Below are 24,214 nucleotides of genomic sequence, written 5' to 3' on the forward strand. Positions count from 1 at the left end.
TTATGATTCCAAAGCTTTGTTTCCAAACAGAATAATATTGAGATGTCTACTTAGAAAGAAAAAAAGTCACTAACAGGTAAGCATTTTTGAGCAAGAAAACTAAGAAAATATGAAGAGAAAATCTTTATTCCTTGAAGAGTTTAGAGGTTTTCTGGTTTAAGGATGAAATTTTAAAAAAAGAAGAAAAAGAACAGCATAAAAGACTTCCTGGAGTGGCTGGCGATGGGAATTATGGTTTATTATCCATTCACTAATTAAGTGCATTTAAATTTTACATTAAAAGAACATTATGAATGCGGATAAATTCATCAGAATAAAAGCGTAGTGAAGTCATGGGGTATAAGGAATGTTATGACACAGAAACACTGTCAATGCCAGGAATGCAGTGTCTTGCTTTTCCCCTTCAATGATGTCAAACTTAATCTTTTGTTTTAACTGCTCTCATGTCACATATGAAGTTGGTTTCCATTCTAAAATATCAAAGAGTTTAAGGATATATCTGTTCCAAGAACTCTTAACAGGGATCCTCTTAACTCAAATGAATTAATACAAGTTGGTTTTCAGAAAGATACCGGTAAATACATCACTTTCAAGTATATCCTTCAGTGACTGACTGCCTTCATAGCATATGCTCACTTTTTCTTTAAGAGATGGACTACCCCCATAGTACATGTTCACTTTTCTCTTTCCCTCATCTTATTAACCCCATGTCTTACTAGCATTTTATTTACTTTTTGGTCAATTTACTTACACCACTAGTCAACCAAGTATAAAAGATAACATTCTTAAGTCAAGGGTTCTAAACTTATGACCCGAGAGGCAAAATCAACTTATAGACATGATTGATTTGATTCACCCAATATTTTTTAAAATTTGGAAATAAAAAAATTGGATTTCTATCTAGGTGTGATGGTACTTGCCTATAATCCTAGCACTAGGGAAGCGGAGGCAGGGTGATCAAGAGCCCAGGGCAGCCTGGGCTACATAACAAGTTCCAGAGCAGACTAAGCTGCATAGTAAAATCCTGTCTTAAAAAACTAAACTGAGCAAAAATAACAATAGATTTCTGGGTCTCTCTTGATAAACTAGTAAATCTTTCACTACGGGCTAGGATCTGCTGGAGCAAAATATTTTAAAGGTCTGTCACTCTCTTTGCTTACACCTAGCCAGTTTCCCTAATTAAGTACTACATTCCTGTAGGAATGTGAATAAGTGACCTCAGGATTAAACTGATACAGGTGGTAGTGGTGTCAGTGTTACATGGTGTTCTATATATGTTTATGAATTAAGCATTCAGCCAAGATGATTTAACAAATAATCTCAACCCATATTCAGCAGGGATAAATAAAATAGCTTCCTGATTATAAATATAGTGAAAATAGAACTTCTTGTATCTATAGAGTGGCAAACTAATCCTAGACCTTTAGCTCTACTTTTGTACTCCTTCCTGGTTTTTCTTCCCCCGAAGTATGACAAAAAGGTCATAATTTATTTTTTAAAAGAAGGTTTATTTTGGATTAAGTGATTTCATGATGTAACATGGTTTTAAACAAAAATAGAGATCAGTATGAAAATAAAACAAATTGTACACATTAAAATATCTTTCCCTCAAAGCATTTCATAATCATAAAAAATACAACACAACAGTCAGGGGGGTCAGGTGAGGATAGGAATACAGACTTCCCAGAAAATGAACAACTAGTCCATGATTCAAAGTCCTAGCCTTTGTATAATACCATCCATGAACCATTTCTAGGATATCGACAATCTGCTTATTTGCTTTGATTAAAAAAAATTTAAATGTAAGTGAAGTGAGAGCTGTATAATCTTAATTCTAATAGCAAATATCTCCTGTACTATTCTCTATTAAAAGTCACATTGAATAAATATGAAGCTTAAATTAAAATAACAAAAATAGAAATATTGTTATGAAGTGATACATGGTGTAGTGGATATAATGAGGGTGTTGGTGAAGAGAGCTGGAAAGGCTTAAAAAAATACACCACCTATGCTCTACTGAAATCTTAGAAATAAATGCTTTTTTACAGAGCCTTGATATTAAAAAGTAAGCATTATTATAAAATTAGATTAATACTTTCAGTAAGAGGCAAGAGAGATGCATGTATTTTTATTCATTTATTTTGGAATGCCTGCATCCCTGTTATAAAAACATGTAATCTTATGCACTTCCCAACATATTAACAGCCCTAAATTTTACTTAAGATATCATATAAAGAAAAATAGGCTGTAATTACATCTTTTAGAGCATTAGGGTCCTAAGAGAATATTCAGTTCTGTGTGTTTCCTGGTTAATTCTTCCAAGATATCTCTTGAACATTTATCCATCCTTTTTTTACAGAAGGTGCTAGCAACCAGAAATTTACTGATGGGTCCTTGCTTGCATTAGTAATAGCTGATTCAGTTTGAATCACACGACATGCCTGTCAACACTCCTCAGGGTTGTAATATCTTAAAAGAAAATTGGATGGAAAGATATCACCTGCCCAAGGCCACTAGACACAAAAATCATGTCTATAAATTTGATTTAACTATGTTCCCCAGAAACCATACAACTAGAGTCATCCTCTTCTCTTGAACAGTTCAACGTGAAAGCCAAATAAAGTACCCTGAAGATAAAATTTAGCAAGTGCATTTCCTGTTCTGATTAACTTTTTGAATTGGAAACACTGATTAGGTCTCCATTTGCAATTCAGTAACCTCATTCTATAAGGATTTTGCTTTCTAGATTAACAGGGAACATTTAAGTTACCATTAGACACATGAAGATGACTCAGAAACTAATGTCAAAGAATGTCTGCTAAGAGGCAAATTAAACAATGAAGTAAAAGCACCCTTTCTTTTATTTCATACATGGTATTCAATAGTAATAACAACTCTCAAGTAAAAAAAAAAATCCGCAGCATAATTTAGTGCAAAATTGTCAAATTTCCTGCTTAAGCTATAGTTAGTTTTAATACTTTGGGGCTAACTTCCATTTTGCAAGGTAGAAAATATTAACCTAGTAAACATAAAATGATAGTATTTCCCAACAGGAAGATTGCTAAGCAGTACCTTCATGAAGCATCAAGGTAATCATCTCAAAGAAACCAAATGAGTACATTCCTAGCCCCATCAGCATGCTCTAAAACCATCTTTCCATCTTGGTTAAAGTTCCCTTTGCTACTCTTCCATCTTCACCATCCTCTCACTCCTGACCAATTGCTCCGATGTGGGCAGCACACACACATTCATTATATCCTTTGTACCCGCTCCTTGGAATGCAGTTATCACTGCTGATTCTTGACAGCTGGTCAATAATTCACATTATATTCTCAGGGGCGGCACAACTGCTGGGCTCCTCTTTTCAACTTTTTTATTTTTATCATACTTTTAGTGGAAAGCAGTTGGCCTTAAGCCACAATTCAGAAAACTTTAATGTCTGGCATTCCTTTGCTTCCATGCAGGACAAATTATGTGGAAAACATAATTGAAGTATAAAAGAAATAAGCTTCATAAAATTAGAATATGGTTCTAAGTGACATTTTTAATCATTTAAACTCAAGTCTCATGGACATAAGATGCCTAGAATCTAGTGTTGTCACTCATCAACTAAATCAAAAAACAGACAAAATGAAGGAAGAGGGCCTGAAACTTAAGACTTGGCTTAGAGATTAGTCTGTTTTCTTCATATGCATGTTTTTCATTATGCAGGGTTAGTGATACCTTTTAATGATGGCATGGCATCATATCCCCTGCCTCTCAAGTTTCTTGAATAAGGTTAAATTGGGCAGACTTCTAGACTCTTCATTATAAGATATTTGCCTTGTTAGATGTGGCCAACACATAAATAAAAATTGTAAAAAAAAAAAAAGAGAAAAAACCCATTTGCACAAATGTGAGGAAGACAAAGAAAGAGAGAAGCCACAGTGGTCCCTTTGTTCCTATCGCTGGACTTCAACTATCAGGGCTTTCAAGATCCACCCTTATTAAAAAATTGAAAACTAAAATGAGGCTTCTCTGGTGCTTTTTTTCATGCTCTTGCTTCCACACGATACTTAAGAAAACTAAACTGTTATAGTATATAAATCCACCAAAAGCAATCAAATTTTGCCTCCTGTTATACATTTCTCATGACAAGTAATGAAAAGCAAACATTAAGTCAATGTGCAGTTTTTTCCATGAATACTACTCCTTTTTCATGGACTTTTTAAGAGGGTGTCATATTTGAAGTGTGTTTACTTAAGAAAGTGAGAGTCTGGGTAGACAAAGCATCTTTCCAAACTGACTGGAGGTGGAATATACTGATACCGACGTTAGTCACCATATTTGTTGAGATGAAACCCAGAATGGTGACTATGAAGTACTAAAATCGATTCCATGAGCCAGCCATGAAAATCAGCCCAACCCAGGCAGGACTTGATAACTCTTCCCAACAAGAATTCTTCTTTTGAAGGATCAAAAGAAGTGATGTAATCGAAACCATTATAAAACTAAAGCAGCGTGCAGACATATTTTACTTGTACCATCAGTGGATGGCACTTTTACCATTTGAATTGTTATGCAAGTGATGGTTAAGATCTTAGCCCCTTACTTCCATGAGACTTGAGTTTAATCAGAACATCACTTGCAACCATAAATTTTTAGCTCAATTGTGTTTTCCATATTTTATTTATTACAGGATTTCTACTAAATTATAGACTCAACATATGCTAGAAAATTGTGACTGCACTTCTCTAACTTGAACCCATTCATTTTGTGCACAAGAAAAATGTTTTGATGACATAAGTGGTTTGAGCTCAGGAAATGGGTGTTTTTATACTGAGAACCAAAGGTACATTGCAGTACAGATGAAGGGGAGAAGAGGGGAAACACCAGATTTAATTTTCATATTTCTTTGATCATTTGAAGATCATTGAGTTGCTCCTTTACACTGCAGCTCCCCACCTACACACTTCAAACCATCATTGTGTAAATGCATCATGGGAATCCACATTTGACCATTATTGACAAACTATTACCAGCTGTTAGTTACCAACAGAAACAGCATTTATGTGATTTATTTTAGTTATACTATCTCCTATATATTAAGTGGTAATTCAGCCTCCCAGACAGAGAGGCTGTTTTATCTTCATTCCCTGATTGTAGAACTTAAAAAAATATTTAAGACATTTTTTGAACCTTGGAGTGTCTTCCCTACTTGACTGTGAGCTTCTAGGGTCAGATTCAGAATCTTGTTTCTCCTCCATCACCACAGTGACTGACACAGAGGGTATGTCAATAGTGTGCTTTTTCTCTTAACCAAGATGTTCTGCCTACATATGTGGTATATCATGGCTACCTTTTATACAATAAGGTCCATCACTTACCACTTATGAATTTCTTAAAGAGAATAAGACCAAAGAGCCAAGTTATTTGGATTTACAGTCCAGAAGAAAACATTTATGAATATTCCTAATTGCAGAGTATATTTATGTTTAATTTATTCCGTGGAAGTGCTATTTTAATATTTTACATAGTTATTGGTCGCTTTTGTTTTACTAAGAAGAATAATAGGTTATCATGTTTTTCTGATATGCTAAGTACATCTTTGATAATTCCCAACACTGAGAACAGTGCCAGCTAGAACATTCTAGTAGAAATTAAGAATGTCTGCATACATTAAAGAAACTGTTATTTAAGAAGGTGGATTCCTTAACAAAGAAATATATTTGCTAAAAGTAATTCAAGAGATACATTTTATTCCAAATCTCTTTTACCTAGCAATATGGCATGTGGAAACAAAGTGTCTCAAACCAAAATGAAAACTAACAAAGTTTATGAATGTATTTTTGAAAGAAATGCAACCTTCTAGACATCATGTTTAGAGAATGCTATCTTTCACACATCAAAATGTGATTTTAAAAAGTACATTAGCATGTTATACTATTTTTCCTTATAATGAAAAAATACAAACAAGTAAAAATAGTTTGCAAAATTAAATATATACTTGTATTCATGATCAATAAGTACAAACTAATATTTCCAGTTAGAGTTCTTTTATCCTTTCCATTTTTTTTCCGGCCCAATTATAAACAGATAAATATTCCCTTTCACCTAAACATTCCCCACACATAGTACCTGCCTTTAGTGCAGGAAGGCAACACGAATAGAATTCCTCTTGAGGGTCTCCATAGTAAACACGCCTTAACCAACAGGAGAGCAATCAGTTCTTACAAAATACCTATTAAGACTGGGCCTATGACCTCTATAAAATATTAAGATTGCCAACATTTCCTGATAGGAATTCCATGGCTACTTATAAATATGATTCTGAAAGAAATGTTCTGACAATGCTGTAAACCCATAGGCTGGCAAACTAAATGTTAATCCAATACTTTTATCACCCTCAACTTCACTTCACGATATTGTGCGTCTGACTAGTTATGGCCACAAATCAAGGAGTCAACAATGGGGTGGAATAATCCCCAATGCAATTAAAATGAAGGATACCCTGTCATAAAATTAAGCAGAAATAAGATTAGTGATATCATGCATTTTTTTAAATGTCATAGAAAAATTTTTCTTAATATTAATAAGAAAATTATGTATCAGTGAAAATGTAGGTTTAGAAATATAGTACTGAGTGTTTCAATTTATGATCTCTTCACTGATAAGGGAAAATGGAATTATTACTAAAGAGAGCTGATCTCTTGAGTGTTGCTGATGGTTCCCTAACTGAGCTTAGTGTTTAATGATGCTGTACAAATAAAAAGCAGTGGGGGAATACGAAATATCTGTAATAAATGCCATCCTGTAAAGTATTTGATGGATAGAAGAGAGTCTAATGCATTTTAAATAAATGCATATCATACTATCACATATAGTGAGTCTTAAAAAATTATTACTTAGATGCACAGTCCTTGTAGTGGTTGACATGGCACTGTGAAGGAAGATTGATTTGGAAGCTACTTTCTACTGCTCTTGTCAAGTGATGGAGTTGCTGTTAGTCATATTGTAATATCCCTTCAACTTTGGTACATTCAGTGCAAAATATTTCGGGGAATTTTAACCTTTATAAAAATAAAAGGCCCTTTTGTTCCCTTGAGAATGCTTAAAAGGATACATACTAGCATGATGCCCGAGTAAGCACAGAACATATAAATGGAAAGGTGACACACAGAGTATGATAGGTAGGTTCTTATATACATCTTAAAGAACATAAATATAATGAGCTTATAAAAAATAAACAGAACTCACTGTGTACATTTTCCTGATATGCTGTGATTAATTGTTAGTTATTTTAAAGTGTTTTCATGCATTATAAAGCATAAAATCTGCCATTAGTAATTCACTGAATAACAGCTTGTCTTCAGATGCACTTACACACATATCACTTGCATACACATTGTCACAGACCACCTTATTGCAAATCTTAAGTTACCTCATATTGACTTGGTTCATTTTCACTCATGTCTCACGAAAGCTGGAAGCTATAGTGCACACCATGCAGGCACTGATATGCAAGAAATGAATATTGTTGTAACTCTGGGCTTAAATGAATGTACTTTCAGGAAATATATTTGTTTTCATTATAATATTTAACTTGCACTAATTTGGAGATTGGGCCAAGTGCTGCCAGTTTGGCTTGAACCATCTTCAAGGGAAAGTTTCAAGATTTTCTTGAGTCCCTAAAAATTAACACAGACCTGGTCATGTGCAGGTTCATCTTTGTCTTGGAACATAACAAATGGAAAAAGTTTGGCAGTCAAGAACTGTTGATTGAAAGACTGTTGGGTTGTTCCCTGGGCATCAAGCTCACACAAATCCTTCCAAGAGGACTCGTTGCCACTCCCCAAATGTGAGAGCATGTGTTCCTGGAGAATAATAGCACTCAGCTTTACTCTAAAGGAAGTCTAATCTTGAGACTCCCAGCGTTCAGTCATTTTTCTGGAGGCCAGCTTCTGAAATTGCCTGTCCATAAAAGAGCTGGACATTGTGCTTCCAGGTCACTCAAGTCCAAAGGTGCTGGTCTCTTCAACTGCTGTCAACAGTTTTTCATAAAGCATGGAAAAGGATGGGTATGGAGGCAGATCCAGACGGTTAAAACAGGTATGAGCTCTGCAAAAGAAGTGGTACATGTTTAGAATGGTGCAGGGAATTGAAAGCATGTGAGTGCATGTGAGTGTGTGTGTGTGTGTGTGTGTGTGCGCGTGCACGCACATGCACACAGGTGCTTGTCTTGCATATATTCAAATCCATTTGTTGCCAATTTTCATACTCCTGTAGGAAAAACTGAAACATTTTGACTTAAAAAATTCAGAAATGAATTTCTCTAAGTGAAGCAGGACATTTAAGAAACTTCCTTTTATTTTTACAATCACTCAAAAGCTGTATTACATGTATATTGCTATTTGTTAAGTTGTGTAAGAATTTCAAAGACAAGTTTAGATTTGCTTGCTTCCTTTTTGATGTTATACTTTTTAAAAGACTGATACAGGCCTTGAAAAGTGATGCATTTCAGCAAAGACATTGCCTGGCTGTCTCTCAGATAATCTGTGGCTTAGCATTTTTTTTTTTTTTTCATTTTCCTGGGCAGGGAAGAGCACCAAATGTCTCTGAAGACCTGCCTCCTGGCTCAGAGTCTTGGGAAAGTCCCTGGCTGGTCTTTTCTGTCCAACTCAGTAGACTATTGTTACTTCTTCAAATCCTGTGCCATAATCTATCTTCTCCCCATTCACAATGCAGAAAAATGGCCATTTAAATCACTATTACATTACGTATTCTTTTTTAGAAATAACTCCCCTTTTGTCAAGGTAGGAAAAAAAATGTTTTCCTGTTATTTGCACCTGAATCACAATAAAAAATAGTCTCCAAATAGTACATTTTATCAAGAAGCAAATCTGTACTTTTGACACAGAATGGGAAGTGCTGTATTCTGACTACACAACAGTTATTTTCTGGGGCTAAATAACTTTGGCTTTAAAAATGTTCCTGAATTAATATGACATTTAGGAGCTAGGATTATTAACAGGCTATTTCTACAAAGTAGCCTGTTGAAATTTTTGTTATAAGTCACTTTGTACTTAGGAAACAAATGTAACCGATACATTTGTTATAAGTCATTTTGTACTTATGAAACAAATGTAACTGATATGCCTAGCACAGTGGGAAGATCAGAAACTTGGGAGTTTGAGAGATTTGGGCTTGAACTCCAGTTCTACCAACCGGTCATGTGATTTGGAGTGAGTTGTTAAAACTCTGAGCCTCAAGTTAGTCTTCTGTAGAAGGGGAGTAATGTAGCTTGTCTCAAAACGATCTGAGCACTAAGTGAAATCACAGAAATATACTTAATAGAATGCCTTCACACAGTGCTTGACTAATAATAGATGTATTGTTAGCTACATTTCCTTGTCATCAAAAAGATTTACTCTAATTGCCTTCAATAAATTGTCAAAAGATAACAATGGCCCAGGGAAACTATGAGATAATAAACAGATAATAAAGCAGGTGTGTGGCCACAGGACTTGTTATAAACAGGAATGTGAAGGAATTGTGTTATAAGGATGTCAAGACCTAGAAATAGTATGCCTTAGGTTTTACCACTCCTCATACTACAAACTCTGGGATTTATTGATGGAAATTGTCAAATTAATCTTTGCAGGCAAACACTTTTTTAGAAAATACATAGTAAACATTTCAGAATTGCATTTAACACAATTCTTCTTGAATCTCCTTATACTGGAACCCAAACTTGGTCCTCAAGGATGCAGTTTACTTTTTTTAAATTCCATTTAGCATTCTGTCTTTTGAAATGGTTTACTTTTAAAAACTCAACTGGTATGCTAAAAGAAGAGAGCTGGGAATGTTTAAAATCTGCTTTGTGTGGAACACTGGAATAAATATACTACATGAAGACTTTATCGCTGCTCTAGGAGGAGGCAGAGAAGTGAGCTGTGTTGAACAGAATTACATGCCAGAGTCTGTATGTGAGACACATAACTTTCAATATCCCATTAGACTAAAAGATGACACTTCATTATTATTTTTAACGTTCATTGCTTTATTACCAGCGAGGTTGACACTTCTCCCCAGGTCTGCTTTCTTCTTACATTGCCTGTTTTGTGACCTTCCTGTTCATCTCCTAGACTTGTCTTTTCTTCTTAACATGTTTATTATGGCAAAATATATGCAACATAAAATTTACCATTACAACTAATTTTAAATGCACAGTTCTGTGGCATTAAAGGGACATTGTTTAGCAACCATCACCAACATCTATCCCCAGAACTGTTTACATCTTGCAAAGTTGAAACTTGGTACCTGTGAAACAGTAACTCCTGTTTCTCTCTTTCCAGGCCCATGGAACTCACCACTCTAATGTCTGTAATTTTTACTGCTTTAAGTACTTTACATAAATAGAGTCTTAAAATATGTCTATTGTGATGGCTTATTTCATTTAGTAGAATGTTATCAAGGTTCATATTGTGGCATAGGTCAAAATTTCCTTCCTTTTCAAGGCTGAATAATATTCCACTTTATGTAGCACGTTTTGTTTATCCATTCATCCATTTATGGACATGAGTTGTTTCCACATCTGGCTGTTGTAAATAATGCTGCTATGAACATAGATACACAAATTATATGTTTATGTCCTTGCTTTAGTTTCTTTAAGGGATGTCCATAAAAGTGGAATTACTGATTATATGGTAATTCTAATTTTCATTTTTTTAGGGACCACCACACTGCTTTCTATAGTGGCATCACCATTTTACATTCCCATCAATAGTGTACAAGAGCTCTAATTTCTCCATATCCTTGCTAGCACTTATTTTCTACGGGTGCTTTTTAAAAAATACTATTTTTATAATAGTCATCTTAAAAGCCTTAGGATTTTTTATTGATTTGCATAAGTGGTGCAATAGAAAGACTCCATTGCTGGATTCAAAGAAGTAGGCTGCCATGAATTCCACAGCCTCAAGGAAAGATGTTGCATCAACTTAAAGGAGCTTAGAAGCAGATCCTTCTCTAGTCAAGCCCACAGATGAGAATGCAGCCCAGTGCACACCTTGATTTCAATTTGTGAGACTAAACAGAAGACTCCACTAAGCTGTGCCCAGATTCCTGTTCCATGGGAACAGAGAGATAATAAATGGGATATACTTAGTTTACATAATTTGTGTTGCAGCAATAGAAAACTAGTAACAAGTGTCAAGGCTGTGAAACATGTAAGGTAAGGTTGCAAGCATGATGACAAAGTGACATAATAGAGAACTTTCTATCATGAGCAGATGCAGAAGCAAAGCTGGGAGTAAGCAGCTGACCTTTCATTTTTCTAGGTTTCTGAACACAGAAACAGGAACTCTGTGTCTTTGCCATCCCTGTAGTATCTGAACAGATACCATAGTACCTTATCCAGTCAACCTGCAAGCCTAGCCATTCTTCAGTTTTCAAGAAAAGGAAAGGACTGGGCTACACGTTTTGCTCTTCTTCAGTCATCAGACATAATCACCATTACTTCTCCATAACCTAACGTTATCACTGCCTTCTCAAATTACATCTGGTGCATGACATATAGTTATCATAACACAACTTTACTTCTGAATCAACCAAACAGCTCCTCTGGAAAATGTTTCATGAGGCTGGAGATATATTGTGGAGGGGGAAACTGTGTGGAAAGATTAAATGGTTTTCCCAAGGTTAAAGCTGAGTCAGTGACCAAATTAAGAACAGAACCTCAATTCTGGGTCTCCTGGGGGAAAGTCCAACATTAAACTGAAAGCATGGAGATTTACTGCTCCCTGGCTCCATTCTTTTGCTTCTAGAAGCTCCCATGTTAATTTCATTTTACCCCTCACTAGGAACTGCTAGTTCTCAACATCCTACCACATACATGTTGCACATGGTTACATACATTTTGAGGACAGGGGTTGGCAAAATAAACTTCAGGTATTTTTTAAATGAATGACTTAGTCATAATAAGGTCTGGGGAAAATAGTCAAGATTGGGTCAGTTTAGAAAATCCTGGGAGATCCCAGGGGTTTTTTAAGTAATCACTTACATGCTTACCAGAAAACAGATACTCAAAGGAATATTTTGAATTATATCAGAATCACCCAAGAAGTTGTTCACAACAGAGATTTTTGGTTGTACCCCTTGATAATCTAACTCACAAGTTTTGGACTGAGACTGAGGATCTGCGGGTTTTTTTGTTGGGACTAGGGTTTAAACTCCTGGCTAAATGCTTGCAAAGCAGGCACTCTACCCTTGAACCATACCTCCAGGCCAGGGGTTGGGGGAGGGGAAGGCATCTGCATTTTATGAATCACTCCAAGTGAGTCCAATGTAGGTGGTCAGCACAAATAGACAGACATCAAGTAGATTAGAAATACAATATCTACATTGGATATTCACACCAACATTTTCTGTATTTGCAAAAATTTCAAAACTACTTATAAACAAGACAATATTGCTAATAAGGAAATTGAGGAAGTGTGGTTAAATAAATTGCCCAATATTTACCACCAATTTGCTGTATGAGCCAAGAACAAGGAAAAAAAAAAGCAAAATAAAACAAACTCCTCTGAGGCTTTTCACACTCCATACCCCCACCCCATTCCATGTCCTAAGAAGACTCAAGTAGAAAATAACAGGAGGGCCCTTGGACTGTGTTGATATTGGCAGCAAAAGTGCATCCAGCTATTCAGTCTCAGTAAAAGAACATTTTTCAAATCTTTCAAAGCCAGCCATGCTAAAGGTATAATGTGTTTACCTCATTTCAATCTGTGCAGCCAAAACCACTCAAGGGGAACAGGTCTGAACCCATCTTTGGGAAATCATGCTGGCATCAATATCAAGAAGGCTTAAAAACCTCCAGACATCTGGTCTGACTTAATAGATGTCTTGGTGCTTTCTGGATGCTTCAAATGCTAACCAGGAGGTCACACACTTACCCTCTGTTATTTCCTATAGACAGACAAATTAGTTATTCAAATCCAGCCAGCCCAAAGTACCACAGTTCTACCTATGTTTTCATAGGTCAGTCAATTGATTAATGCATTTCTGTTTGTGTGTATGTGAATATAGTACTAGTATATTTACTCATTCCTTATTTTCCAAGAAATGATTTTTGTATAAGCACTCAAAACAGAAGACAAATAGGAGATGAAGGTCAAGATTTTAAAATAAAAGGGAGGAGGAGAGAAGGAGAAAACGATGAGCCTCATTTTATGTAGTGTAGTATCTGTAGTCCTAGAAATAAAATGTCTTTGCATTGAATAAATTCTTTTATAATTTGCATTATAATCTAGAAAGTGTCAACACTCTTTGATTGGCAATAAGCCACAACCCTTCAGATTTCAGTTTTTGTACTTCTATTCCCACCTCTTCAAGCAATTAACTTGTAAATCAAAATCAGACTTCAAAGCACTCTGGAGAAGTCTCAAGGAATTTTAAAGCACATCACTTCTCAATGTCAAGATTTCTTTGGAAATATGTGCCTTTCCAACCTAATTTGATCTGGAAAATCCAAATTTTACCCATTTGCAAGTGTGTTCACAGGTGTCCCCCTAAGGGAATCAGGTGTGCCTATAGTCCTAGCTGGGCTTTTGTGTATCTACAAAGCTTCTGGTGTTGCTTCTCACTTCTCTCCTTTTCTAGCTTTCTAGGTCCCCCTAATTCTGAGTCCAAGAGGTGTTAAGCAGAACCCAAGCTCTTTCAGTTATGGAATCTCACTTATAGAATGATACCCTTATTATTCCCACTTGTAAAAAGCTTGACATTCATATACAAAGTGCTATAATGAATAGAACATTAATTTTCAAGTTGCATTATATTCCCTTTATCCTTCAGTCAATGAACAATTACTTAGTGAGCATATACTACATGCCAAGCATTGAGCTGTCTCCCAGCAGATGAGAATAAAAAATCTGGTTTTCTCCTCAAGCAGTTTATACTCTAGGAGCAAAATACACAGGCAAACAAGAGACCTAAAGTTTATGCAGTCTGTGCTCAGCAGGTACAAGGGATCTGCCTGGGGCATTGACATTGAAATCTAGCCTTCCTTTGGCTCTGTTTAAGAAACTGTGAGCCCTTGCTCAGGGCTGTATTTCTCCTGGAGACAGACACCTTGGTTTATTAATCCATTAGATTCCTGTGGGCTATCCGTGGCTAAACATCCAAACAACGATAAACAATGAGTTACCAAGTCTGCTCAGCAGAGTCAGAGAAGCCTCTACAGAGACTACCATCTGTGCCAAGGCTTGAAGGATCTGTAGGTGTGCAGGGCTTTTCAGGATCAAGAAGAAGGATGTTTCCTAGCAGATGGCCCAGAAACTGAGAAAGCACTGCATCAGCAGGAAGCCTGAGCAGTGCAAGTGACAGAAGCCAAGGCTGGACCTGAGGCCAGATGGAGAGGCAGAGCCACATCGGAAGTTAGGTGTGTTCAGACAAAGACCTTTTCCATTAATTTCTTGGATGACAAGGAGCCAGTAGCTGGGAGTGCAGGCAGATGGCTGGAATGCCATTAAACAAGACAGGGAATACAGGCAATGGGTAAAAGACAGATGAATCCAGAGCTTGGAGTCTGCATGAGAAATCCAAAGTTTCTGTCACAGAGTGACATGATTCAATTAAAGTAATCCTGTGGCAGTTTTAACAGCCTAGGTAGCTTTATGAAGTATAGGTATAATTTGTTACACCTTTAAAATACTAAATACATAAATGAATATTTTAAAATATTATTAATTTCTCTGGAATCCTCATTAATACCTTCTTAGACCATGGGTTTAGAGTAGTGATTCTTGATAAGGCAAGGTCACAAATAACTATGTAACCTATGGCAGCACAGCACAACTCTTGAACCTCACCAGGTATTCAATAAATATGTACTGATGGGAAAGAATTCTGCACTATGTACTACCTACTTCTACTTCACATTTTTCATACCATTTGGTAGCCAGTGATACTGGCTATCTGTTCATATAAGAATCTAATACTTCCCTTTCTGTATTGTAAGGTCCAAATGGACAGAAATCAATGTTTACCTCTCATAAGTACATGATGAATATCTACAGGCTGTCTGGAGGAACTAGATCTGTGGTCTAATGAATGTCTTATTCTGATGTTTTATTAGGTCACCTTAGTGAAAATGCATCTGGATCTGTAAATGCATCATGGAATGCTCCCATAGTAGGTATTTCTGTATCTGCAAAGAGCTGGCAGGAGAACCTCTTCAAACTATGCATTCTGAGCAGGTAACATCTTTACCTGTGGATGGCTCTATGGAAAGGTGAAGCATAAATACATTTTACTAGGAAGAATTGTTCTAGGAATGGGAACTCTTGGAAGCCCAAAGAAAATATAAACATATTGGGTACATATAGTACATTTTGCATAACCCTAAAATATTGTAAGATACCATGCCAGGTCTAACTAAGTTTATTGAATAACATGTTAGGCCTCATTTTAAGCACTTTGCATGCATTAGCTTATGTAATCTTTGAAGGTTTGGCATTTTTCCTTTTGGCAAAATCCAACATTCTCCTGCCATGACTGCAGCTCTCCAACTCCTCTATACGATCATCCCTCTTGGCAGAAACCTCAGAGATGAACACAGGAACTATGAATGATGAAATGTTATATTCTATGCCTTGCATCTGCCAGACTAGCATGTGATCAGTCCATTTTTTAGACTGTCTAACAACAATTGCCAAAAATGTGAATTTACTTTATTCTCATTAAGTCCATCAGAACAGCAGGGGATAGGAAGTCTTCTACAGAAATGCAAATACAGAGCTAACCAAACCACCAACCAGAAGGCAGCGGAACTGCAGTAATGTGTTCAGGCTGTACATCTCCATGGAGACACCCATGGGTCTCCATCATTACTTAGCTGGATGTCTGCTTACTTTTTTACCACGGGAGAGACAAAAATCAGTCATGGCTTCAACTTGTACTGGCTTCAGAGACAACCACACATACTTTAATATACTTCTTGCCTCACTGTGAGCAGTGGTACCCGCTGCTACCACAAATTGAGAATACGAAATCTAGGAAATGAGTGAAACTCACATTTGCTTGAGTGGGAGGAAGGCTGAAAGCCCCTGAATTATCCATATCTCTAAAGACTTAAGATGCTTTCCCTAGTTGCTCTGGCTTGCCAGGATAGTCTGCCCTCATCCTTTATACCCTTTTCCATGTCCAGGTTATAACCTCCCATGCCTGCCACAAGAGGATGCCAGACTTCTTAGAGGATACATTTTTTAAGTAAGAAAGGCATTCATCAATTTTCTCTCCAGTATGTACACTGCCATATCTTAAATGTTGGAAGTAGAATCACTAATAGGAAAAAGAAATACATTGAGGCTGACCAGTTGAAACAGACCAGCTCTTCAGTCCTGTAACTTATATATACCAGCAACTAGTAGGAAAATGGCCTAAGTATATTTGTTCGGATAGTAGGAGAAATGGTCTCAGTAACCTAAAATAATCTCATACCAAAACCAATCTCACAGATCCTTTTATACCTAAGTATAATGTATGGGCACTATGTTGTCAGTGAAGGAATTGATTCTGATAAAACTCTACCATGCACTAAAGTTCTGGGTTTTTTACCCCCTAAATGTGCTGTTTTTGTGGAGCACATCTTAACTGCATAGGACATGGTTTATAGAGATTCAGGATAAAGGCTTAAAAATAACAACAACAAAAACAACAAAAAACCATACTGCCATAAATACTCTCTGAGCTTTGTTATTCACACTTTGTAGAGATGGTCAATATCATCTTTAGTTGTGCTATTTTATAATCTGGGTATAACTAAGAATGTAAAATTAGCTTTGGTTGTACATGAAGACAGGAAGAAATGACATTGCATGTTACTCAATTGTGTATGCAATGATACAGAGGAACATCACCATCTACAATGAGTCAGCACGAGAACTTCCTGCAGCTACCAGAGGGAAGTAGAGATGTGACTCTAAGCCCAATCCCCAAGATTCTTCAGCAACCCTTTGGTGTTAACCTCTTATTTAACCAAACCTTGCACAGAGCCTCCTTCTAGCCTTTTATTGACAAGCAAACTGAAGCCCAGAGAATCTAGATGGCTCCTTTGTGGCAGAGATGAGTCAAGATGAGAGCTGGGGTTTTCTAACTCCCAATTCTGTGCCCTTTCCAATGTGCTACTGCCTAATATGTTTTACAGATGACAGTGACAGAAATCACAGTGGTGGCCACCACCAATGGATGCTTACTCAGGGCTAGAAATAAGTGTTTTATATGAATGATTTCAGTTAATCTTCAGAATTATAAACCTACAAGGTAGATGAGAAAACAGAGGTTGTAACAAATTACCTTTATCTACTCATCAGGTTTCATGAAAATTCCAGTGATTAAATGCAAACAGCTAATATGTCTGCTTGACATAGTTTATTTCACAAACTTTATTGGCTTTACAGAAAATAGATTTGAACAGAAAAGTGACACACAATTCATCTGCCCTTTCCTGCTTCTTTTATGGTAATTCTTAAATTCCTCAGAAGAGTGAAAAGTGTTACTAAAATAATCTAAATCTGCTTTTTAGAAATAAATGTGAAGGGAAAAATTAATTATCAAAGCACAGCTAAAACAACCTAGGTCTTTAAATGATGAAATTACAGTCTCCCAAATTCAGTACCTTAAGTATGCTATATAATAATTAGGTCTTTGCTGCAGTGCCAATATTCACAGGTTGTGACATGCAAGGGAACTGAGGATGCTCAGGTAAGCCCCTGAGTCTACACTATGCTCTCTGTATTTGTATTTTCAGTGCCCCTCCCCTACCTTGTTTTCATCTGTTGATGCTAAGAACACAATTTTGAAGAATAGTGCCTTGCAATTGCTAAGAAGAAAGCTTTGACATATTTATCAAAGTTGGTTTTTCTTAAATTTATGATGCCGTCTTTGGATACCTAATATCACCTTAGATTATTAATGTAACAGGCTTTTCAAAGTCACCTCTACTTAAAGAAACTTCAGATGATATTTGGGATATACAATCTCTCTAGCCTCTCCAGATTGCAGCTTTTGTAGTAGTAATTTTTTTTTCAAAACTTTGATGGTATTACTGCTGATTAAAGGGATTTCATCCCCATTTTGTTCATTTGTTCCCTCCTTTGCTTTTACTCCAGCTCCAGTTATCTACATTTACTCTCATATACTTTTTTTTCACAAATATTGCCTTACCCATCTCTTGCATTGATTAGTTGCAGAGGTAAAGCAAGTTTTCCACTCTTAGGAAATGTCTGATCTTGTTGCAAATGAGAATCTATACAGAGTGCTTACATGGAATTAAGACATGTACAATCTAAGCTAAGAGATATTCAGCACATTAACATGGTTTAATATTCTTTATCCACCCATAATGGTAATTTTTAGTGAACAGATTCTAAATAGTTACCAATATTAACGATATTAAATAGTTATATTTATATATCTTATATATTTACGTATATTAACAATATTAAAGCCAGAGCTTCTGCCAGTGTCTAGACTAAAGCCACAGCATGAAGCAATGCTGCTTTACTAATAATTACTAATGGTTTGCTTTAGTTGTGCTTTGTATTTTGAGAAAGATGTACATATTTTAAGTATGACCAGGGAGATCTTTTTTCTTTTTCCCCTTTATTCAGGAAAGTAATAAGAAAGAAATTCATTCTCTCCACTTTCCTAAAATTTTAACATAAAAATAGTTTATCTACTTATCTATCTCTACATAAATATAAATAAACTAAGGTCTCACCTACCGCTCTATAGTAGCAATAAAGAAATACTATTTTCTATCTTACCTGGGAAGAGCAGTGATTTTCCCCCATTTCTCCACACAGAATCTTCTAGGGCCATTACTTCCTCGTAGAGATGCAAATCCTTCATAGGGAATGCTGGATGTACCTGTAACAAACTATCAATCAAAAAAAAAAAAAAAAGAAAGAAAAAGAAAAGGTGAAGGCAGAGATTAAGCCAGGAAAAGATCACATCATTCATGTGCACAGGGATCAGGTGGGAAAGTTCAAAAGACAAAGCTTTATAGATGTGAAACAGCTGTAACTCAAGATTCTGACAGGGAAGAATACTAAGAAAGGACAGTGTGTTATCAGGGAAAGGGGACATGGAAGGTTTATAGAAAATAAAGCATCCTGTGCAGCTGTCCAGCTCAGATGCTTAAACCAGGCATATTTCCCATGATAGATGAATAAAATGAATGTATCAATTAACTTGTCCACATACCATTAGTTCCTTATCAGCTCATGGTGAACTAAAAAGAGTTTCTGACAAATCTAACGTCCATACCCTTAATCCAAAAGAGCTAAGACCCAGTCTTATTGCAGTCTATGCCCAAGTATCGAAGAGGCTTTTTCACGTATGATACTTCAGGTACAACCAACTAGCAATTGCCCTGGTTAAATATAAATGCCTCCAAAAAAAAAAAAGTGTGCAGTATTCTTAAATGTCATTGTTTTCCAACTTTGTGGAAAGTTAGCTGAAGGAAAAGAAATGATTCTTCATCAAGGAACTGGATTCCTTTCATAGTGATTGAACACCATCTCTTTCTCAGCTAGGGATGCTGGCTGCAGAGTACCAGGGCCTCTTGCTGAATAGACATGACCATGCTGAAGGCAAGTGTTGTTCCTGGGATTGGAACTGGAACTTCCTCACAACCCTCATGAAATGTCTTGACTTGGCGGAGGACGTTCTTTATAGTGACAGAGTCACAAAACCATGCAATCAGAGGAGTATGGAAATGGTGTAGCCTGCATTTTCCAAATAAACACAGTATGTATCTATGAAGAATATTTAGTAATTATTAAAAATGCACTCCCAACAATATTTATATTATTGCATTAAAAAGATTAACTAACAACATCTTACCTGTAACAACCTTAGCCGTTGTTCGTTGTTGAATCTTTCCACTGCAGCCCAGAACCACCGAATTACAATATGACTGTCATGGTACCCTACAGCCAATCGGGAAAGCCTATGTTACTTGGATTTTTCTGTCTTAATCCACCCAGAAGCATGACCTCCCAGACACAAATCATCATCTTGGATTCTTTACAGCTTGTTTATAACTTACGACTAATAATTAACACTGTAAAAATGATCACATGAATATCAAAAGCTAAACAAAACAATACTAAATGAAACCAAGAGCTCTCTGTTTACATTTAGTAACCACTAAATGAGAAGGGCAACAAATTAGCTCTGTTAGCTGTATCATTTATGAAGAATATAACTGCTGTTACTGGAAATACTTACCTCTTTCAGTCATCACTATAAGAAATAACTCTCAGCTGCCACTACACCAAGCGCTGTAATAAGCTTGGAGGTACAATGGCAAAAAAAAATAGACCCTCTTGGGGCTTCTGGTAGAGGAGAGACACATCATCAAATAATTTATACACAGAAGTATCTACTGTAAGCGCTTTTAAAAGCTACATACACTATTCATATTTTAAAACCAAATAAATTTCATACCAATTAGTTAAAAAACAGGGAAAAGTGACTTTAATTCCTTCAATCAATAAACCCTAACTAATCAACCAATTTTCACTTTTATTCCATACTTTCGTAGAATTTAATAAAATATCAAACTATCAGCTCATAGATGGATTAAGGAAGTGGTTGTAGCTTCCAGAACCTTTTCAGCGAAAAAAAAAAAAGATGAATTCAGAGAGAAGCCTGACAAGGATTAAGGTATAGTTAATGAGTTAAACCAATGGATAGTTATTTTTTATAAGCACAAAAGCTACTTTAATTCTGAGTCAGTGGTGCTAAAATGAAGGAGGGGAGAAATTTTAATCTGAAGTTTCCTCATGTTTCAATAGTTATAGATTTTGGGGGAATCTCACTTTATTGTTTGCTATTTCATGGTTATATTTAGTCCCCTTTGGAGAGAAAGAGATCCCGGTAAAGGGCAAACAAAATTATATTGGGCGTAGTGACACACAGAATCCAAGTCCAGTCTTTGGTAAGGACTATTTATTTGTTACTGAGCAAATACAGTGTTCTCATCTATAAAATAAGTGCATCGGCTCTTTGCAGCCTTCAAGTTTTCTTATCTTATGAATAATTATTCTGCTTCACCTTGGCTGTTCGTGCCAACTACTTTTTGGAGAAGGAGTGAATGTCTCTCATCATAATGTCTACAAACAGCTGCCATACGGGCAGGTGGCAGGTGGTAGCACAGCTGCTTTACACTCTGTGCCAACTAGTTGAGCTTGGCTACATGGCAGCTGAGCATCTCACCCTCTGCTGCACCCTCCTAAGGCTCTCACTTGATAACATTTATAATAACCATAGAAATAGGTCCTTGGTTAGTCAGATATAGTGAATACAATTTTATACTGTGCAATTACAAAAATGGCTGATTTGATTAACTGCATTGCTATTACAATATCCTGAGGGGATGAAATGTTCAAATAGTATTTATAGTGAAATGTAAGTTATGCTGCATATCAGAGAAACTGTGTTCTAGTCAGTAAAAATAGCTTTGTTAACAAAGTTATAATAACCAAAGCCATATGTAGATAATACATGGGACCAACTATAAAACTTATTTCAGCAATTGCATTTCAGAAATGGAGATTTCAATTTGATGCTGTCTTTCAGAGAACACAGGCAAGTAAGGCCAGCCATGCAGCTAGGAAGAGCTGGAAGAGTCAGGCAAAAGAAAAACCAAAATCAGCTTAGTAAATGTTAAGACATTTTTCACTACAAATTTATAACACTGTTGTTGTTTTTAATCTCTGTTTCAATTTACAGATAATTGGAAAAGTGCTAAGTGATTAACACTCAGTGATGCAAAGTTTGTGTTCTTCCTAATCCAAGTTTAAAACTACTGCTAATCTCTAAAATTTTGAGTTAAAAAATAAAACCCAAGCCAGAAAACAACTGGTACTTGTGGGGAATTTCTGAAGACTTTCTGACACTGCAGTAAATTCCACAAATGTTTTGCTTAAAATTATTGGACAAATCTTTAACTCTAGATACCGTAAGGTCCCAGCTTTGGTTCTAGTTACTAATTGAAAATTTCTAGTGACCCACTGAAATTTACTTCTTAAGTTTTCTCTTTGAACTAATTTTTTTAACAGTTTCTTTTCAGTTGAACATAATGTCTGGATATAACAGGGATTTGCCAATAAACTTGTTGAATTTTGAGAACACCATCTTATTCCAGTCAGGTGTTTCAACTATGAATTACATGAATTGATAAATAGTTCAGCGAACTGCAGCAAATTCGTGGTGATTATGAAGCTGATGGGGTGTGTCTCTTGAAGTTCTAGAATGAAAATGGACTAGGTGGAGTTTGACCAGCTGGATGTTAGCACTCTGGTGCTTCACTAACAACACCATAAAACAATTAATTAGTGTTCATATGATCACATTTCCTCACTGACAATTAAGAGTTATGACATCTTCAGGTGGGGTGTAAACAGTCCTTCCCTCTTATGGCTGAGGAAGAGACTAGGAAAAGAAGGGAATGTACCTTGCCTCAGGTCTCAAGGGAGATTGAACTAGACCTATGATTAGAGTGCTAGTACTTTTGTCTGTCCTGCATTCAGACCAGCATGCTGAACCATGCCTCCCTTTAATTTGAAACTTAAAATTGAGCCATCTGTAAATTTCACCTCCTCTGTATTCCGTGTTGTTTCTCCAGTCACTGAGATCTATTTCAGCTGTGCCTGCGATGACCAGCTCCAGCTCTCTTGCATCAAAAACAGACACCAGCCTGGCATCCACCACCTGTGGAATAAAAAGAGTGCAGGGCATGGCTTATGAGACTGGAGAGCTATAATTAAGAAAAGGAGGGCACAAGGAATTTGGGGAATGACAGGGGTGTACAGTATGTAAGCACTTGGAAAATTGTAATGCTTTCTACAAATGCAAGGTCTTTTTTTAGTAGAAGGATGATGAGATTTACTGCAGTTTTGACTGTCAGACCACCCTAAACATGCCCAAGCGCATCTGATCTCAAAAGCTAAGCAGGGTTGGGCCTGGTTAGTACTTGAATGGGAGAATTTTTGTTTCATAATTGACCAGTGATTAATCCAGTTTGTTTCTCTCTTTTGAAAAAGATCTAGTGCTCTTACAGAAAAAAGTCACATGGAATACATGTAACAACTCATTCTGACCCTCACTTATAGTATTCCACATATCAAGCATGAGATTTGATTATCCATATCTACAGAGTCATGACTTAAATGTTATTGATAGTCATCAAAGCGTTAAATGCTACTTGAAATCAGGTCATAACATTCATTTCAGTAACAAGTGCATTAAGTTTTTATGTGTGGACTTTTGAAACATATAGGAAAACATTCTGGTTTTTTTTTAATTAACAGAGCAAAAGAAAATATGGAAATACTCCACACATGTAAAACACAGAATGATGGAGTATGGAATCATTGCTCTATGATAGCCACCCCTACGAATGCTGAAGATCTTTACCTCATAGAAGCCACGAACTAAGCTCTCTGTTTGTTGTACCACACCCCTTTCGATTCTCCACTTCACCATCCTCTCAATGTATTCCTTCTTGTTCTTCTCAGTGACCGGGATATTGGCACCCCCTGGTTTTAATTCTCGTTCGGTAATCTGAGATTTAAAAAAAACAAAAGAACTGACCAGACAACAATATACTTGGTGTTACAACACTGCTAGCAATGATTTGAAATCAGTGGTTAACTGGCCCTGTCTTGGTTGGAGGCACCTTCCAAGAAGGCGGTGAGGTCCTATGCACCGAACACACACACAGAGATACTCAGTAAAAACTAGGCATTGAGCTAATGTTTGAAAGCATCAGTGGTATTAAAAAATGTATTTCAAGGGTTAATGGTTAAGTTTCAAATTCTGAAGAAAAAATAAGTTTTTTTATTTTTATTTTTGGCAGTATTGGGTTCTGAACTCAGGACCTCATGCTTTCAAGGCAGGCAGGCACTCTACCACTTTGAGCTGCTCCACCCCAAGATTTTAAAAGTGCTGATGACTTGGCTCCAGTTACTGGCCAATTGCTATTTTAATGTTTGACAAAAACCATTTCCACAAATTCCTCTCAGATTTAGAATCAACTACATCTAGAGAGTCGATATTAAAGATTTACTTCAGGAAACAAAATGACACCCAAGTAAATCTTAAATGGAGAACTTATTTTTCAAAACACAAGGAATTCAGAAAACCAGCCAAATATTGATGCCTAATAAAA

The 24,214-nt window shown here is 36.3% G+C and overlaps 1 protein-coding gene across 5 annotated transcripts in view; it reads right to left on the reverse strand.

Annotated features, from left to right (window-relative positions):
• Positions 1 to 1,487: 1,487 nt before the first annotated feature.
• The window catches only part of Hecw2 (HECT, C2 and WW domain containing E3 ubiquitin protein ligase 2), a 366,611-nt gene continuing 343,884 nt past the window's right edge, over positions 1,488 to 24,214 (reverse strand). For all 5 annotated transcript variants that reach the window (XM_074071319.1, XM_074071318.1, XM_020167497.2 and 2 more), the window contains 5 exons: positions 23,461 to 23,607; positions 22,641 to 22,755; positions 19,882 to 19,967; positions 18,801 to 18,913; positions 1,488 to 8,097 (listed from right to left, as the gene is read on the reverse strand). In XM_074071319.1, the coding sequence (XP_073927420.1) occupies positions 7,986 to 8,097; positions 18,801 to 18,913; positions 19,882 to 19,967; positions 22,641 to 22,755; positions 23,461 to 23,607 (573 nt within the window). In that variant the 3' untranslated portion in view covers positions 1,488 to 7,985. The remainder of the gene's footprint in view (positions 8,098 to 18,800; positions 18,914 to 19,881; positions 19,968 to 22,640; positions 22,756 to 23,460; positions 23,608 to 24,214) is intronic.

The sequence above is a fragment of the Castor canadensis genome, chromosome 4 (genome assembly GCF_047511655.1).
Source record: "Castor canadensis chromosome 4, mCasCan1.hap1v2, whole genome shotgun sequence".
In the NCBI taxonomy this organism is placed as follows: domain Eukaryota; kingdom Metazoa; phylum Chordata; class Mammalia; order Rodentia; family Castoridae; genus Castor; species Castor canadensis.